Source organism: Fonsecaea pedrosoi (assembly GCF_000835455.1).
Source record: "Fonsecaea pedrosoi CBS 271.37 unplaced genomic scaffold supercont1.1, whole genome shotgun sequence".
NCBI classification, from domain to species: domain Eukaryota; kingdom Fungi; phylum Ascomycota; class Eurotiomycetes; order Chaetothyriales; family Herpotrichiellaceae; genus Fonsecaea; species Fonsecaea pedrosoi.
Window position 1 is genome coordinate 4,550,094 of NW_013550615.1, and position 17,719 is coordinate 4,567,812.

The 17,719-nt window shown below is 52.9% G+C and overlaps 8 protein-coding genes across 8 annotated transcripts; 4 read left to right on the forward strand and 4 right to left on the reverse strand.

Annotated features, from left to right (window-relative positions):
- Positions 1 to 162: 162 nt before the first annotated feature.
- Positions 163 to 1,804, forward strand: Z517_01642 (uncharacterized protein; the record flags this gene model as incomplete). Its single annotated transcript, XM_013434601.1, has 3 exons — positions 163 to 231; positions 335 to 1,570; positions 1,625 to 1,804. The coding sequence occupies 3 exons, from the start codon at positions 163 to 165 to the stop codon at positions 1,802 to 1,804; spliced, it is 1,485 nt and encodes a 494-aa protein (XP_013290055.1).
- A 942-nt stretch (positions 1,805 to 2,746) lies between these two features.
- On the reverse strand, positions 2,747 to 3,380 carry Z517_01643 (uncharacterized protein; the record flags this gene model as incomplete). Its single annotated transcript, XM_013434602.1, has 2 exons — positions 2,747 to 3,127; positions 3,342 to 3,380. 2 exons carry the CDS (start codon positions 3,378 to 3,380, stop codon positions 2,747 to 2,749), a joined length of 420 nt encoding a protein of 139 aa, XP_013290056.1.
- A 533-nt stretch (positions 3,381 to 3,913) lies between these two features.
- On the reverse strand, positions 3,914 to 5,831 carry Z517_01644 (uncharacterized protein; the record flags this gene model as incomplete). Its single annotated transcript, XM_013434603.1, has 3 exons — positions 3,914 to 4,888; positions 4,957 to 5,314; positions 5,371 to 5,831. 3 exons carry the CDS (start codon positions 5,829 to 5,831, stop codon positions 3,914 to 3,916), a joined length of 1,794 nt encoding a protein of 597 aa, XP_013290057.1.
- A 1,105-nt stretch (positions 5,832 to 6,936) lies between these two features.
- Z517_01645 (uncharacterized protein) lies at positions 6,937 to 8,568 on the forward strand (the record flags this gene model as incomplete). The annotated part of the gene is made up of 3 exons (XM_013434604.1): positions 6,937 to 7,488; positions 7,535 to 8,318; positions 8,396 to 8,568. The coding sequence occupies 3 exons, from the start codon at positions 6,937 to 6,939 to the stop codon at positions 8,566 to 8,568; spliced, it is 1,509 nt and encodes a 502-aa protein (XP_013290058.1).
- A 1,072-nt stretch (positions 8,569 to 9,640) lies between these two features.
- Z517_01646 (uncharacterized protein) lies at positions 9,641 to 9,913 on the forward strand (the record flags this gene model as incomplete). Its single annotated transcript, XM_013434605.1, has 1 exon — positions 9,641 to 9,913. One exon carries the CDS (start codon positions 9,641 to 9,643, stop codon positions 9,911 to 9,913), a length of 273 nt encoding a protein of 90 aa, XP_013290059.1.
- A 1,227-nt stretch (positions 9,914 to 11,140) lies between these two features.
- On the forward strand, positions 11,141 to 13,099 carry Z517_01647 (vacuolar protein 8; the record flags this gene model as incomplete). Its single annotated transcript, XM_013434606.1, has 6 exons — positions 11,141 to 11,180; positions 11,241 to 11,326; positions 11,381 to 11,501; positions 11,553 to 11,666; positions 11,719 to 11,964; positions 12,018 to 13,099. The coding sequence occupies 6 exons, from the start codon at positions 11,141 to 11,143 to the stop codon at positions 13,097 to 13,099; spliced, it is 1,689 nt and encodes a 562-aa protein (XP_013290060.1).
- A 1,848-nt stretch (positions 13,100 to 14,947) lies between these two features.
- Z517_01648 (uncharacterized protein) lies at positions 14,948 to 15,583 on the reverse strand (the record flags this gene model as incomplete). The annotated part of the gene is made up of 1 exon (XM_013434607.1): positions 14,948 to 15,583. The coding sequence occupies one exon, from the start codon at positions 15,581 to 15,583 to the stop codon at positions 14,948 to 14,950; it is 636 nt and encodes a 211-aa protein (XP_013290061.1).
- Positions 15,584 to 16,072: 489 nt separating this feature from the next.
- Positions 16,073 to 17,041, reverse strand: Z517_01649 (uncharacterized protein; the record flags this gene model as incomplete). The annotated part of the gene is made up of 1 exon (XM_013434608.1): positions 16,073 to 17,041. One exon carries the CDS (start codon positions 17,039 to 17,041, stop codon positions 16,073 to 16,075), a length of 969 nt encoding a protein of 322 aa, XP_013290062.1.
- Between the last annotated feature and the right edge of the window lie 678 nt (positions 17,042 to 17,719).

Sequence of the window (17,719 nt, forward strand, 5' to 3'; positions counted from 1 at the left end):
TTAGCGAGGGTTTTTCCGTTGGTGCCCAGACGACAATCCCAAATCGTACCTCACTTCATCTCCTTGCCTTCTCAACAACTGCGCCCTGACCTTCTCAAACAACTTGCCCTTATGACATTGTCGATTCGAGGACCATAGCCTGCCTTCACAGGTGTCTTGATCATGCCTCCTGCAGGCACTCTCGCTCTGAGCAACTTCCTGAATTCGGCATCGGCCTCATCCAGTCGAAAGGTAGGATCTCGATTACCACTCTCGCTCTCTCAGAATGTCATCCCCGTTCAAACATACACACATATTATTAAGTAGTACAATCACCATCTAACCGCAGTCACAGAGATCTCATGCAGAAATAACCCGATCACAAAGTCGAAGTGCTACCCCCGACCAGGTGCCCTCCAAGCGCCGCCGCATCAACTATCGTCCAACACCTGAGCCTTCTCGGGACTCGACACCACAACACTCAGAAGGAAGAATACGGTTTCAAGGCGACGGTTTCGACTACCGAACGCCGGCCATGTCCACACAGGCCCCCAGAGAAACTGCAGCCCCTGCCCCTCACGATTTCACGATCGATCTCACAGCGGAAAGTGACAGCGATGACATTTCCACTGCCTCGGAATCCTCTCCACATCAACTCTCGAGGCAAGCGTCTAGTCAGCCCTCCCAAAGACCAACGCGACAACTGCTCGTCAGCGCATGGATGACACTAGCACAGTCACAACAGATAGCTCAACAGCAGCGGGAATTCGCGCGAGTAAGAGAAGCCACCGCACGGAATCGAGGCGAAAGTACACGAAGGCAACGACAGCATGAACCTCATGTACAGAGACGCCCAGAACCTGCACAGAGGCAACAGGAACTTGCAGAGCCGGACCGAGAACTATCCACCCGTGCCCCCCCTTTTGGCCCAAGAGCACAGGATGCACCACACGAGATAATTAATCTTTCAGACACCGACGAGTCGGACTTTGAAACAGATGACTTTGACATACCGGTGGACACGGAAACGCTCGACACCGACTCGGTCGCCTCCCTTTCTCCAAGTCAAAGTCCAGAAGTCGAATTTGTTGAAGAGAGGCGTGTGCCCCAACGCCAACGTCAGGAGGCTGCAGTCCAGACTAATGTCGGGAATTACCCCCCTCGGCCTCGCTTAGAAAGAGGTCCACTGGGATTATCTCTAGACATCCTGAGGAGGGGAACACAATTCATGTTTGGGAACGTGCAGCACGTCGCCCCTGGCTACGGTGATGGGTTCCTGGATCGCTTGGACGGAGTTCCGCCTCGTGGTCATGATGGACGGTTTGGGAACGACGGTGTCGATGATACTATCGTCATCAACATGGATTACAGACAACCCGGGTTTCCTCTTGATTTCGATGTCTTTGATCGCAGCTCTGAAACACCTCAAGAAGTGCCCGAGCCTTACAAAGGGCCCCCAACTGCCAAAGAAGGGTTTATCAGGACTTTCGGAGAGGAGGATGTCATCCTGTGTCCCATGTGCGGTGACGAACTGGCGGTTGGGAAAGGAGATGTTAAAAAGCAGGTCTGGGTTGTGAAAAACTGTGGGCATGTAAGTGGCTTTGAAATCGCCCCGGATGTTTTATTGTCCTAACGAATCTTTTAGGTCTACTGTGGCGAATGTGCCGTCAACCGATCCAAGTCGAAAGCATCAAAGAAAGGCAAAGGCAAAGAGCCCGAAAAGAAGCTGGAATCAATCAGATCGGTTCCGTTTACCGTCTGCAGTGTCGACGGCTGCAACACCAAGGTTGTTAGCAAGGCTGCCATGTTTCCTATCTATCTCTGAGCCCATACCAAGGATTGGTTTGATCATCCGGGCCACTTGATTGCAGATGCAGTCAGACATCGATCCAGCCAACGAAGAAATGAACCTTTTAATTCAGGGATCGGGGAGTCATATTTGTTAAGGGGAATTTCGCGCTCACGATGGAGGATGATGCATAGATATTCCAGTCGAATCAGCCGCAGCACGCTTCTGATGCTGTTGAACTCAGTTGTAACTATTGTACACATATTGCAGATCGAGTGATGTCAAGTAGCCAACGTTCCAATGCATCGTCGCAGGTTCTTCGACCACGGAATCATAATTCGTTTGAGCAGAAAGCAGCTTGACTACAAGTAGACACACGTTTGTGTTCGAGCTTCTTCCAAGGACATGGGCGTTGTGGTGCCAATTGCGGCGAGCGGTATGCGTATAACTTGGCCGGATCTCACCCACAGAGGTCTCAAAACGTCTTTCGGGTGCCCGGTATGGAGTCGAGCTTTTGGAACGTCACGACGGGCTTCAAGGTGTCGCCAGGGTCAGAACGGTTTCGTCGCTCGACCAAGAGACAGGCTTGTTTGGCTTCGTCGACGATTGATTGCCCACTGGTCAGGGGACCGAATGTATGGAGGCCGGGGAGCCTTCCAGCCGCTTTGCCAATGTAATAAATGGGGTTCCTTCTTCATTTCCCTGGATTCACACGCTGGCCCCAAGGGTGCGTGATCTCACGCTCGAATGCGTCCGCTTGTGCCCAGCCGCTGAGAACCCGACTCTTCCGTCCCTTTCACACCCTTACAAGGAGACTCCAGAGACGGGTGTCGAAGTCCTATTTCCCACCAAGATCTCACGACGTGTGCCGACCCTCTTTCAAGCCCCTCGGAAGGGACCTGCCCAAAAAATCTTCAGAGCTCAAAGAAGCCTCGATTGTCCCAAGTCCCAAAGCACGAGCATGGTCCAAGAAGGGGCTCAAATCTTCTTGATCCCCCCGTGCATGGGACTCCACATGCCCCTGACGCCCTCGTTGGAGCTGACGACCTTTTTGCCTTTGACCAAGACGTTCTTGTCGCCCGAGTTGCCGAGTAGGAACTCGGCCTTCTCCAGGACCTGTTCGCGGGCCATGTTCTTCACGCAGATGGCCTTGGACCGCCCGTTGCAGTACTGCGCCTTGATGACCGGGTGGCGGTTCGGGCGCGGCGAGATCCTGAATTCGACGCTAGGGTACCGGTGCGTGAGCGACGAGAAGGCGGGCGACGCGAGCAGCGACTTGAGCCCCGTCGACGAGACCCAGTGGTCCGAGTACGTCAGGTGCAGCCGCGTGCATTGCAGGATGTAGGCGCCTAGGCCGTTCTGTATGTGTGCGCAAGCGTCAGTGAAACGGTCTCCATGGTCATTGGAGAAGTATGAAATGCTCGTTGCCCAACGGAATATGAAATGATAGATTGCTTTCCTTCTCCCTCTCCTCTTCTATTTAACAAACAGAGGGCTAGAAACCAGGGGAAATCGCGATGGACTTGGAACCAACTGGGCGTGAGGAAAACTGCGTGACAAAAAAGAAACTTACCCGTGCCGTCGACACCGTCTTGAGCCCTTGCACACCCATGGCTTGAGATGCAAGGATTGTGAGCCGCTTCCCTCCAGAATTTATCCGTAGATGGGGGTGAGTACAAAGAATCCGGGTGATGGTAGAGCTTCGCGGTTGGAAAAGCTGGAGAAAGCTGCGCCCAGATGAATTCCGCGAAACGGCAAACGGCGCAGCTACGCGAGGCTTTGTGGCTAACCTTATTAGGAGAAGCTCAGCCTTGACGGCCTCACAGCCAATGAAGGAATGCATGACGAGCACTTACCCTCTTGCGCATAGACAGACACAAGGTAGAGTCATGGGATGAATAGCGGATGCGATGTTAGTCCAAGTGTTCACATTAGATGTTTAGATTATGTGATTACTCTGTGTCAAAGACACCGGGGAGTGGTGCGTTGACCTCTTCGTGCACGCAGCATTCCATCCCACTAATCGTGCCCAAGTACCAGCATCCCAACTATGGTGCCCATTCCTTCTTCGAGCCGTCTCGAGCCGTCTTGATCTTATCTCAAGAGGAGGACCAAATCTCCCTCCCCGGAATAAGCTGCGACATCTCATGAAGTCCGACAAATCCTCCCTGGAGACTCGCCCACCGCGCCCTCGACACCAACGTCACTCACGACCTCCCAACCGTCCTTGTGACCCACGCAGGGCACGCACCAAAAGACGCCCTTGGGGTCCCAGTGTCTCTTCAGCTGCAGCAGCCTCGGGTAGTTTGATCCCCAAAAGGTCTTTTGCCAGTTCGGTTCCGTCGGGTCTGCTTCGTTGACGTACGCTCCTGTGTTAGGCGCCAGTTCGCGGAGGGCCTCGACCTCGACCTCGCGGAGGTGTGTGGTCGTAGCGACCTTTGCCGTCTCATTGAGGAACGCCCATGATCGCGGGAGTACGATATGTGTGTATGCGTCGCGCCACGCGGGCAGGACTGAGTTATTCCCTCCGGGGATCCCGTTCTTGACGGTCTTCACACCCTTGCCTGCCACGACGTGGCCCAGGATCGAATACTGCGGGTTAGAGGTCGTCTGCTCGAAGAGCTTTTTCAGCTTTGCCGGGTCGGTTTTGAGGGCGGCCTTGTCCAACAGGCGAGACCCTAGCCGGACTTCTGATCCAACACTCTGGGCAGCGCCGTAGGTGAGCCAGAATTTGGTAAAGTCCTCAACGGGTACGGCTATGCTCTCCACAAACACCGTGTCCGTCCAGTTGTATGTGTTGTTCCGAAGACGCTCTTCCAAAGGCGTCAATATCTGCTGGGTTTCTTCGACAGTCTTGTTCGGGACGAACCAGAAGCCGACAACCGAGCCCATGCGGATTGGGTCAGGCTGTGCGGCGCTGTTGTTGGGAACGATAAAGTAGTAGCCCATGACACCGGCGTCTGAGAGCTCGGGTAGCTGGTTGTGGAAGTATGCCACTAGAGACCAGAATGTGTCACTATTTGCAGTGGTGTTGTAGCTGAACGAATAAACTGCCGTCGGTAGCACAGGATATGCCCGGACCGTGACGGACAGTAGGACTGCGAAAGTAGAACCGCCGCCCTAGACAAGAACATTGAGAGTCAGATCTCCCATTGGTCAGCCATTCTGAGCCAGCAACAAAAACTTACTCCTCGCATCGCCCAGAAGAGGTCAGGGTAGGAATCCTCGTCAATAGTCAGGTGTGTGCCGTTGGCGGTGACAACCTCCATCTCAAGGACTTGGTCCGCCCCAAGGCCGTAGACGGCGCTGATCGGGGAATGTCCACCTCCAGTAACCCAGCCACCAATGCCCACGTTGGGATCCGCGCCACCAACTAAGGTGAGATTGTATGAGGAAGCCGCTTGGTAGATTTCGCCAAAGCGCATGCCCGCGGCAATCTTGACCGAAGCAATCCCGCCATACCGCTTGGCTCGAAGATCCCCCATCGTGACATTGATGCCACGGATGTTATGTGTCCAGACTGAGAGAGAGCTTCGGCCAGATGATCTGTTCACAATGTCAGCGTTTCAAGGCCACCATGGACAGGTCATCAGGGCGTGTACCGTCCCAGAAAGTCATGGCCGGTTCCTTTGACGATGAGCCTAACCCCAGTCTTGTAAGCGAATTGGCAGGCAGCTTGGACGTCGGCCGTGTTGGTAGCGTTGACGACATAAGCTGGGAGAGGGGCAGTGGAACATGGCGCGCGAGGGTCAGGAAGGCAAGAGTCGTCGTTGTAATTGGTTGTGAAGGGGTCTTCAGCATGAAAGGAAGAATTGGTCCACTGTGCAAGCAATTGACCACAGGCCTGTGCGCTGTACGACGAACTGTTGGTTTGACAGACCAGTCCTGGGGGCACTGGCGCGATGAGGCGGCCCGAGATAGACTCGTTCAAAGCGTGCCAGTCAGAGATTGACGGCCATCCTGGGGAACCTACAATAGGCTTGCAGTATTGCTGCTGGGTTGCTTGAAGCGTGCCAGCAAGGAAGAGAATGTAGCAGAGCGTGAGGCGAAAACCGTAAATCATCCTGCTCGAATGCTTAATGATGAGAAGTGCGACAAAAGAGAAGACGCTGAGTTACTCCTCGGGGACGACGGTCAGCAAATGACTTTTGTACAGAGTCCCCTCGACTGCCATCTCTGCTCAACAGCTTTAAAAGCAGTTGCCTGGAGGGCATGCGAATCTTCTGTGACGGAGCCCAGTGATCATTTGCCGATGCACCCAGGATAGTTGAACTCAGCTGTCGAGTTAATCTCGATCAGGATGATTCTGCGACAAATAGCAGCACCTTATCCCTCATGACAAGATGTTCTTGGACGATATTTTTGGGAGTTTCCTCTATGCGATGTCTGCCAAGGTTCGCAAGGCGATCTGCAGGGCTTTTTTCATTATTTTGCTGTGGAGAAGAGTCTATAAATATTGAGGGAGAGGGAATTGAGGTTGATCGATGCCCTGGATACGAATACGTTTTTCCCCGTTTCCCTCGTATGTCGAGAAAGCGAAGACGAGGTGGGGCACCAGTGGCAACTGTGGCGCACAGCCTTCATTGTGTCACGTGATGGTGGCGGTGCAATTATAGCAGGTGGTCGCCTGCTCTACCTCGTATTGAGAGTCCAACTCTCCATCGTCGCTGTTTACATATACCTTGGATGTCTTGCGCTGGTATGCAATCCTTGTAAATGCCCAATTAGTGCTTAGCATGTGCTCAGAATTGCATGTGGCGGCGGAACATTGGAGTACCATACCAGAGCTTGCACCAATATCAAAACACCTCATATAGTAGGAAGTGATGCACCATATACTGCAGTATGGAAAATATCTGGTCGTCCTGCCTTAACAGAGCAGTGGAGTGAGGCTGCTGAATATTGAAGGGGCACTAAACCGTTCTTGGGTTTAGCCGGCATCTTCCCCTTGGGCAGTTCAGGGAACAACAATTTCATTTTCCGCATCGAACGCGCTGTGAATTCAGCTATCTTCAACCCTTTGTCTACATATCCTTCGCTTCCTTCACCACTGCCTCTGTAGTTTTACTCAAGACTGGCGCATTCGTGCTCTTTTTTCTTCTTTTCCTTTGCGTATTGATGACTCTCGTGCATCCCTCCGAAAAACCTTCTCCCGGCGTTGCACCAAGATGACGGACAAACTGCCTCCCAATCTCCTTGCTCTATTCCAACCCCGACCTCCCCTCCGCTACATCCCTCCTCAAGACTCGGCCCCAGAAGAGAAAGCTCTCAAGCAATCTCAGCTATCTGGGATAGCCGCATTTCTTCCGCAGCTGGAGGAGTACAAGGCGACGGATGTGTACGAAGCTACCGAGTCATGGCTGCAGCAGCGCGATCGCAAGAGACTCGAGAAGAAACTGCGCCAGCAAGAGATCGAACAGCCCGACTTCCAAGGCTACAGACCAAATGAAGATCCAAAGATCAAGGGCGACGCCGTCAAGACACTGTTCGTCGGCCGCTTGAGCTATGATGCGAAAGAAGCAGACCTGGAGCGTGAGTTCGGCAGGTTTGGTCCCATCGAAAGAATCAGGATCGTCAAGGATGAGACAACCCTCAAACCCAAGAAGCCGCATAGAGGGTATGCTTTCATTGTCTATGAAAGAGAAAAGGATATGAGAGGTACTTTCTTCTACGCAAACCCTTCTGCCCTTGACCCTTCTTTTCACACCAAATATTCAATGGTAAGATGTGCTGGAACTGACCTCGAGATCCCTTACAATTTTACAGCTGCCTACAAAGAAACAGATGGTCTCCGCATCAAAGACCGGAGAGTCGTTGTCGATGTTGAACGTGGCCGCATGGTCCCGGGTTGGAGACCGAGGAGATTTGGCGGCGGTCTTGGTGGACGAGGATATACCAAGCAAGCCCCTGCAAAGCCTACATTCGGACCGCCAGGTGGGTATGGTGGCGGGTTCAGAGGTGGCTTTGGCGGTCGTGGTGGCTTCCGCGGTGGTTTCCGCGGCGACCGGGGGGGCTTTGGTGGGCGAGGTGGCATTGGGTACCAAGGAGGGGGAGGCTTTGGCGGACGACAAGGTTACCAGAATGGACCTCCGCCCCCCAATGCGCCCAGCGGACCTGGTGGGAGAGGCGGCTATGGCGGAGGCTATGACGACCGACGCAATGGATATGGTGGTGGAAGGGACCAACGCGGCGCAACCGGCAGCAACACCGATCCGCTCGGAGGACGAGATCGTGGGTATGACAATCGAGACAGAGATCGTGACCGCGACCGTGACCGAGATCGAGACCGTGACCGAGACCGCGATCGAGACCGAGAACGTGATCGATACGGAAGCAGCAGACGAGAAGACGACTACGGCTCGAGAAAACGACACCACGAGAACGATGGGTATGACGATCCCAGACAACGCAGAAGGTATTGAGCCTCGTCGTCCCGTGCTTTGTATTATGCGCAACCTTTCTATCGCCTTGTGGCTGGTCGCGGGTGGGTATCTTAATGCTCTGCACTCTCAAACAATCTATGGAGTTTCGGTCAGCTTCTTGTCCCTTTGTATGCGCACGGCCATGGTAAGGAGGCACTTGTTACTCGGGTCTTGCGAGGTCTTGCATATTTCTATCCTCGGTCAGATGAGGAGCAAGCAAAACTGCTACCCGATCGACATGGTCAAGTCTCCGCAATCCGTCAGCCGCTGATGATTCAAAACGCGGCCGACTGTGTTGTCAAATCCAAAGTGAGAACCCTGGAACTATTGGATCCGAAATCTGGGACGAACGAACCCAGCAGGATCAACGAGGCGTAATGCAGTTCGTTTCCTTGATGAGGGCGGATGTCCTCCGTCAGGAACTTGTTTTATCACCAGCATTCCTCCTGGCTGTGGTCAGGTCGGGTAAGGGAGACCTTGTTGTAATATAGCGCTTGTGAAACACATAGCAGCAGGGAAGGCTCAAAGTTGGTTGAGCTCAGCTTTCATCTGTGGGTAGGGTAAATCCAGGTTCTAGAAGTCTGTTGCTCGGTAATGAGATGATTTTCCTCTTGTAAAGTCGGTGGACATCCGCAGCACAGTCGCATCATTGCCCACGATGCCCAGGAAGGAGTGTGCCCACCAACTGCCCAGACGTCGTATTGTATCTGCTTTGGTAAAGGGATGAGACAACAACAAGGGCGCAATTCCCAGCCAAGCCCCCTCACATCGTCATTGCCGCCACTGGGACGTGCCGTTTTGCTCAAGGCCCTCGACACGTTGCTCCACGTCCTCCGACTGGCCCACAGACGCCACCCAGACGCTTTCCCCCTAAGTGCTTAGTTAAGCAGAATTTTTTCAGACACCGTCAGAGAAATTTTCATGCCTGTGACTGGCTGGGGGCGGGCATGACAAACTGAAATCCTCTAAAAGCAGGTTCACACGCGCCTTTGGTCTTGTTGACACATGGATTTCCGCTAACGACAACCGCACACGCCCTGGGTCACTCGTGTTCTCCAAGGGCGTATTCAACGTTGATCATGATTGGTGATGGGGCGTGATCTTTGACACTGTTCTGATCTCCCAGACGACTTGTTGGGTTTTTCGTCGAGACAAAGAGCGTGGTTGCGTGGGTAGATGATGAAAATCTCCCCCCCTCCCCAAATGGGTGGCCCGTAACCCTCTATTACGGGAGGTGAGTCGTTGAGAAATTTTGCCGTGGTGAGGGTGTCGAATGCTACCTATATAAACCCCGTGTGTCGACTGCTCGAAAGTGGGTGATTCAATCTCTAGTAAGAGGAATTGAAAGAATAGACATACATACACACACATATCTATTCAACCTAGCTATATACCACATCAATCTACATCCACCTAACTACACAAAGACATTCCACATACACCAATCAATATGCTTTACGCAGGATACTACAACCTCACCCAAGCTGAGAAGAACAGCTCGGCAACATCATCTCGTCGTGTCTCCCAAGAATCCACCGCCAGCAAGTCCTCAAAGACATCGCAAAGGATCAAGTCCACCATCAAGAACGCCCTTGATCAACTTCGACCAACTACCGAGACGTTGACCCCGGCAGGTATCTACTCGCCAGTCATTCAGAAAGGCACGCTCTTTGGACGCAAGCACGCACCAGCCGAGGTCAGGCACGAGACGTCAAAGGCATAGATGCCACAAAAGCAACGAATCTCCTCAGTTCTATAATTCTACGGCAAACAACATGGCCACTTTCATGATTGGAGTTATGGCGGTGCAGTGGTTGGCTGGCTGCACGGTGACTTTGCATTTTTGCGAAAGGAAATGGAAGGAAATGGCGCAGTATACGTGACAGCCTGAGCAGAACAGGCACACCGGATGGCGAAGAAGGATGCATATAGCACACACTTAATGACCAACGTGTTTTCTTGCTCCTTGTATTCCCTGCGTACTATTCAAAAATTTGGGTCTTTCTCTCTAGTCGATGACGTCGGAAGCATGTGAAAAGCCACATTGGCATTGAGGTCTTCAATGATTCGCGGGTATTTGGGCACGTCGTAGGAGTTCGGTTTGAAGTCGGACGAGGGGATGGTGCACTTTGCATCGCAGTACTGTGGCTGACTCTGATGTCGATGAGCCTCGGTCAAAGCGAGGAATTCTTCGGACGACATCTGTACGAGTATTATTCTGCAGAGAATGAATGCGAGGCTGCAGGGGTAGATGTTGTAGTGGTAGGAAAGTATCGGATTGAGCATGTAAGCGGTTGGCTCTCCTCGAGTTCCGGGGGCATCCACATCGGCGGCACCAGCCTAACAGCGTCCGCCCATATGTGTTCCTTGTACCCGTATGAAGCCTACGCGGCGCTGCGCCAATAGTCGTGCCAGGCTCACCCAACATGCGCTAAACCACCCGCACAGCGGCACGCTGCGTCTGCAGCTTCCTCAACTCGTGCACTTCCGCCCAAAACTCCATGTTGACCACCTTCACACCACTACCAATTGCCCATCCCACCTGCGACTTGCTCGCTCATTGACACTGGGTCACACGCCACATACTTGGGACGACTTCCTCGTCTTGATTGCTCCTGCCTGCACGCGAGACTCTTGTGCTTGAAACTGCAACTGCAGGTCACGCAGTGACGCACAGTGCCTGTTGCTGCAGCATTCCCTGCGTCAGCGAATCCGAGCCGAGTTTCTGAAGCTTTCCTCATCTTACCATAACAGATATCGGGAGCCTCGCCAGCATCGTTCGAAGACTGCATCACAATCGGCATCAGCATGACCATCAGATGAGCCTTTCACATCCAACCTCTCCATCACCCAGCTGCAACATCAGCACACATTCCCGCCCAGTCGCGATTCCCTTGCCCAACAGAACCACTCTCGATTAATTCGTACCCCTCGGGGTCCACGCCTCGAGATGGGCAACGTACTATCGGCATGCTGTAAGAACTGCCAAGGTATGTCTCCGCTGCATCCTTCGAACATGTCTGGACACTGACTGACCTCTGCCCTCACAGGTCGGAATAAGGATAACCTCTACGAACCCGCCCTCGCAGACAGCGAACGAGAAGCCGTTGCGGACCTGCTACAATACCTCGAGAATGTACGTTCACAGGATCCACTTCGTTGTAAAGAGTTGAACTCTGACAGACCACAGCGAGGAGAGACAGATTTCTTTTCTGGAGAACCGTTACGAGCATTAAGCACTCTTGTCTATTCGGACAATGTTGACCTACAACGGAGCGCTAGCCTGACATTTGCCGAGATCACGGAGCGAGGTATGTTTACAAGGGATGCGCAACGCGAAACAAAACTAACTGCCTTTGCAGATGTGAGAGAGGTTGACCGAGACACCCTCGAACCCATCCTCTTTCTCCTGCAGAATCCCGATATCGAGGTACAACGAGCTGCCAGTGCAGCTTTGGGCAACCTGGCTGTGAATCGTACGGTTCCCCCAACGGCCCCCGTGGAATACCTTGAGCTGACCTGTTACAGCCGAGAACAAGGTCGCTATCGTCCAACTCGGCGGATTACCTCCCCTTATTCGGCAGATGATGTCTAATAATGTCGAGGTCCAGTGTAATGCTGTTGGGTGCATTACAAATCTGGCAACGTATGAAGATAACAAGGCCAAAATTGCAAGGTCAGGGGCTCTAGGTCCATTGACGAGACTAGCAAAGTCGAAAGATATGCGAGTCCAGAGGAATGCAACTGGCGCGTTGCTCAACATGACACATTCTGGTATGGTGGAAATCAAGTCGTATCACAGTCCACATCATGCTAATGATAACCAGAGGACAATAGACAACAGCTCGTCAATGCAGGAGCCATCCCAGTGCTCGTCCAACTGCTTCAGTCGCCTGATATGGATGTCCAATATTACTGCACTACGGCTCTCAGCAACATCGCTGTTGACGCGTCCAACAGAAAGAAACTCGCCCAGACCGAACCACGCCTTGTCCAATCACTGGTCCAGCTGATGGATTCAGGAACGCCCAAAGTTCAGTGCCAGGCGGCATTGGCTCTGCGAAACTTGGCATCAGATGAAAAGTACCAATTGGAGATTGTTCGAGCTAGAGGCTTGCACCCACTCCTCCGTCTCCTTCAATCTTCATACCTCCCCCTCATCCTCTCCGCCGTCGCCTGTATCCGCAATATTTCGATTCACCCTCTCAATGAATCGCCCATCATCGATGCTGGCTTTCTCAAACCTCTGGTCGACCTACTGGGATCTACCGAGAACGAGGAGATTCAATGCCATGCTATATCGACTTTACGGAACCTTGCTGCAAGCTCGGATCGGAACAAGCAGCTCGTCTTGGAGGCCGGAGCCGTGCAAAAATGTAAGGAGCTTGTTTTGCATGTGCCATTGAGCGTACAGTCTGAGATGACCGCCTGTATCGCCGTGTTGGCATTGAGCGACGAACTCAAAACACATCTCCTCAACATGGGAGTCTTCGACGTCTTGATTCCTCTGACGGATTCGGAAAGCATTGAGGTTCAAGGGAACAGTGCCGCCGCCCTGGGAAATCTGTCTTCGAAGGTTGGCGATTATTCGATTTTCGTTCGCGATTGGACCGAGCCAAACGGTGGCATCCACGGTTATCTCAAGCGTTTCTTGTGCAGTGGTGATCCCACATTTCAACATATTGCAATTTGGACGTTGCTGCAGCTTCTGGAATCCGATGACACGAAGCTAGTCAGCTTGGTGGCCAAATCGGAGGACATTATTCAGATGGTCAAGACGATCGCCGACAAGCACGTTGAGTCTGACGACGAGGAAGGCGAAGAGGGCGAGGGCGAGGTGATTGCTCTTGCTCAAAGATCTTTGGAATTGCTTGGTAAAGGGCCCAAGCAGACGTTGGTGGAAGGTTGAAAGCGAGCGACGGTGGGGGTTTTCTTTGTTCAAGACCTCTTGATATTATCATATACCCCTTTTACATGGAGTTGCAACGAAAAGGGCCGTCACTGGGTATGGGCACACAAAGTTGTGCCTCGCAGTGTGCAGGGAGCATAGCGAGGCGTTGAGGGGTCTAATTGTCACTGCTTGCCGGAGAAAGAGAATAAGGGGGCTTCTGATGGGAAAGGGAATGCTGTTGGTATTGCGACGGCGATACCTTTTATTCTTTTTGATGGGAGATTCTGCTGCTGGACTTTCGTTGTTTGTCCTTATGGAAGCAGGAACAGACGAAAGCGAAGCGAAAGCAAAGCACGGGCAGGTTAACGCCATTTCATTCTAGCCTCAATGCATTAATTGTACACCTTTGGCACTGATGGGCTCGATAAGGACATGTCTAATTTTCTGCAGGGCACTTCATATTGATAGGCAATTGTGATCCATGCGAGGCAGGTGTCACCTCCCCTTTGATATTCTTTCCGAAAACACACCCAAAAGCATGATATGATATGATATCAAAAGGATGGCGGACCTGGATGATGGGAGGAGATTCTGTTGAATTTGATATTCCTCCCGTGACGAACACAGCCTGACATTGACCCTTTTTTTAAGGGGGGGTGTCGTGACCATGGATACTGGAGAGGTATTGTAGTGTACTGGACTGGAATGTACTGTACTGTACTGTACTGTACTGTACTGTACTGTACTGTACTGTACTGTACTGTACTGTAGAAAAAGGGGGAAGGGAAAGGGAAGAATTTGGGGAGGGGGAGGGGCCATAGGTATGGGTATGGGTGAGGTGGAGTCCACCACGACGCATGACAGGTCAGGCAGGGCAGACGGAGATTTGCTGCATATTTGTCTGGAGAAGGCATGTATGGGAAGGTGGTTTTGTTTTGTTTTTGTTTGTTTTTTTTGTTTTTCTTTTTTTCAAAAAAAAGGTGGGTTCATGCATTTCACAGTTGGGCTCCCTTATTCGCTCACTCGCCCTCGCCCTCGCCCTCACCCTCACCCTCTTGCTTTGCTCGCAGGGCACACATGCATAGGATAACAGTGAAGAGCGTGGAGAGGTGTGCTTGAAGTCGAAGATGGATTGACTGCAAGGATGATTCGACTTTGAGGCCGCACCTATGGTATGGTATGGTATGGTTGAGGTCGAGTTGTTGTTAGAGTTGGAGTTCGAACCATCGTCCGGGTGTCAAGCGCCATGGTTGGACGAAGCGGTATTTCCCTCGCAGTATGTAGTCTGGTCATAGTTGACCTCGCATTTCCATCTCGCTCTCGTTCGATACAATGGCTCGGATTCTGTGCTAGCCAGGCCGTGGTAGAGCGAAGAAGAGAGACCAAATGGCGTACCTAGCGTCTCGAGTCTTGTCTCTCGCTCTACCCTATCTGCCACTTAACGGTCCTGAGGCTGGCTTTTGTTGGCCGTGGATGGCCCAGCGCGTTTTAATCTTCAGAGCCTCGTCAGTGACCCGCAGCCTCTGTCTCTGGAGGTGGAGCGAGACAATTCCCTGAAAAGGCGGGCTGAGAGGTGCCTTTGTGTACACGATCTGAGCTTCACATGTTTTTTGTGCTGCAAGCGCTGGTTATAGGAATATGCGCTTCCACGCTCATCTGATCTCAGAAAGGGAGCCAGCATTGTACTCTGATACAGCCGACTACGCCCGAGAGTCCTTGCCATTGCCTGGGTACCGTGCCCAACAGCACATTGTTGGGGATTGAAGCATTTACCGGAAAACCCGGTCAGGCGACATTTTGTGGGCTGCGTAGGAGAAATGGGATCATGTCGCTTGGAGGAGGTAGTATCCGAGGTGAAGTCGACTTTCACGAAGGTTTGGCGACTTTTCGGCTTTCACCCTTCCCCGTCACGGCATCCTTCATCTCCTTCCAACTTGCGGGAACCATGGCGTTGCCCGCCTCACTCGTGGCCACCACGACGCCAAACTCATTCCCCGCCGTGCTGATGTAGTAGTTCCTCTCGTCGCCCAAGCTGATCACAGTGGCGCGGATGATGTCGCCGACGCGGTACATGTCGTTGATCACGATCTTGTCCTTTTCGTGCGTCCGGATGTCTTCGCGCCGGAGAATGCACTGGAATTGGAGGTCGTCGTCGGTGAGTTGGGAGTAAGAGATGATGTCGCTGGCGGATATCGCTGGAGATGGAGAAGACGGGTCGATGATGGCCAGGATGGATGCTGAGAGTTCTCGTTGGCGAACCCTGGTCACGCGGCACAGGACCGACGAGCCGACTTTGGGGAGTGAGTTGATGGACGCAACGGCGGTCGCTTGACGGGGTACCGAGATGGTCGGCTTGCCCGACTTATTCGGTGCTGGAGTAACAACTGACGTGCCAAGGATGGAGGCGAGGATGTTGTTCTCGTAGACGTGGGTGCCTGAACCAGGAATGTGTGAAGATGTACTGGCCAGAACCTGGCCCGGGACAACGAGTGAGGCAGCCATGGATCGTGAGGTGGGCTCGAGACGGATCAGAAGCTGAAGCCGGCCCTCTCTTCAAGCGTGAGAAGAGTTAAAGAAAGCAAAGAAGCACCTGACTATCACACGGACCAACCAGTCATGGCATTTGTTTTTCGAACGCCCGAAGTGAGAGGTAGCAGAGGCCAGAGCCCGAGTCTTCCACGTGCATTTGGGGGAAGTGGACGGTTGTAGCACACAGGACAAACATGAAGCGAAGAAATTGAGACAGACAGAAAATTGATATGGAATTTGGAGGCACGTGATACGAGTTCAACCGTCAGCCATAAGTCTTGGCAATCAATGTGGCTATGCTTAGTCATGCCCCCTTTTCACCTCTTCCACGCTGAGGCACTGAACTGTGCGACGTATTCAATGGGATAGACATCATTATCGACACTGCCGTGTCTACCCCACGAAGCTTGCTTGCTTGCTTGCTATCTAGCTAGCTAGCTGAAATTCGCACTCCACATCCCATCACGCGTTCGGCCTCGTATACAGCCTCCCGACGACCCCACCAACCTGCTCAAGCCGTTTCAGACTTTCTGGTACGGTCGAAAACGGGACTTCGGTCAGCTTGGGGACGATCTTACCCGCGGCGATCAACTTCAGGATCTCGAGGTATTCGGGCAGGGTCGCACCTTTCGAGCCACGTATGGTCAGGCCGCGAAGCAACAATGTGAGAGAAGAGAACTCGAAGCTCGCCACGCCGATCCCGACCAAAACCACCGTTCCGGAGAGCTTGACTCTCTGCATCGCCTCTTGGGTCGTGACTCCCATGCCGGCATAGTCCACCACGACGTCAATAACGACGTCTTCAGGGATGTCTGAGAGCTTCGAGAAGCATGCCTTGGCGCCTTGTGCCAGGCCCTCGGGGAACTTGTTCTCGTCAATGTCTACTCCGTAGACGGTGGCTCCTTGAAGAGCGGCGACCCGAACTCCGTTGAGGCCGAGCCCGCCCATCCCGACGATTGCCACGGTTGTCGACGCCGTCACCTCTCCTTCGGAGATGACAGCGTGGTATGCCGTTGCGATCGAGTCGGTTGCCACAGCCGCCTGGGCGAAGCTGACCGCGTCGGGAAGCCGTACGAGGACGTTCGCAGGGACCACGACCTGCTCTGCGTATCCGCCATCTCTACCAATCCCAATGATGTGACTCGAGTCCCCGTCGTCGGTCGGATAGACAGCCACGCCAACCCGGTCGCCCACTTTCCACCCTGTCACCCCTGGGCCAATCCCGGCGACCGTTCCTGCGGCTTCATGACCCAGTGTTATGGGCCGTTTGTTCGTCCACGAAGCTCCTTTGCCATGTAGGACATGAGTGTCGGAGTGGCAGAGACCTGCCGCCTCCACCCGGACGACTACTTCACCTGATTCAGGCTTGGGCGTGGGCACATCCTTCAGAACGAGGCCTTCCTCCACGTTGTCGAATTGAAATGCTTTCATGACTGCTAAGTGATTCCTCGAAGACCGCACGCCGACAAGAGCACAGCGATGCGATGAATGAGAGTCGGCGCGGATAGACATGGGGGTGTGGTCAACTGGACTGTTAAACAGCCACGACTCCCGGACGCGGCCGTCCCTCGGGCCGAGTGGTTACTACTCGGAGGTTCCCCAAGGTTATGTGGACTACCGAGCGTTACCATTCTTTAATCCGAGATTGTAAGGGAGAAGGTGTTCTTTATTATTGGTGCTGTTTTCAGAGTCATAACCCCACGGCGCTGCTCGGATGCAAGTTTGTCACATGTACTCGATAAGTACAGTATGTAGGAAGGAGAGTCTCTTGGCAAGGCTGTCCTGATCCGGTGAGTCGGTATCCAGTCCACATCCCCCCTGCTTTTCCATCGCGTATCTGCTTCCTTGTGTTTTTGGTGATCATATAGTAGCCTTGGACTCAGATTGACACTGTTTCTGATTCTGTTGATCCCGCATGCTTCGCATAAATAGACCCAACACTCGAGAAGTAGAGCAAGGCTGCTTGAGTAAGTAAATTCCCCTTAGTGCTGTATGGGGAAAAAAAGGAATAAGTAGAGGAGAAAAGAGAAGTGAAAACAGGAGGAGAAAAGAAAAGAAGAAAAACGCCAGGTAGATTTGTCCTGTGAGCCGTACGAGGGAAACCCTGAC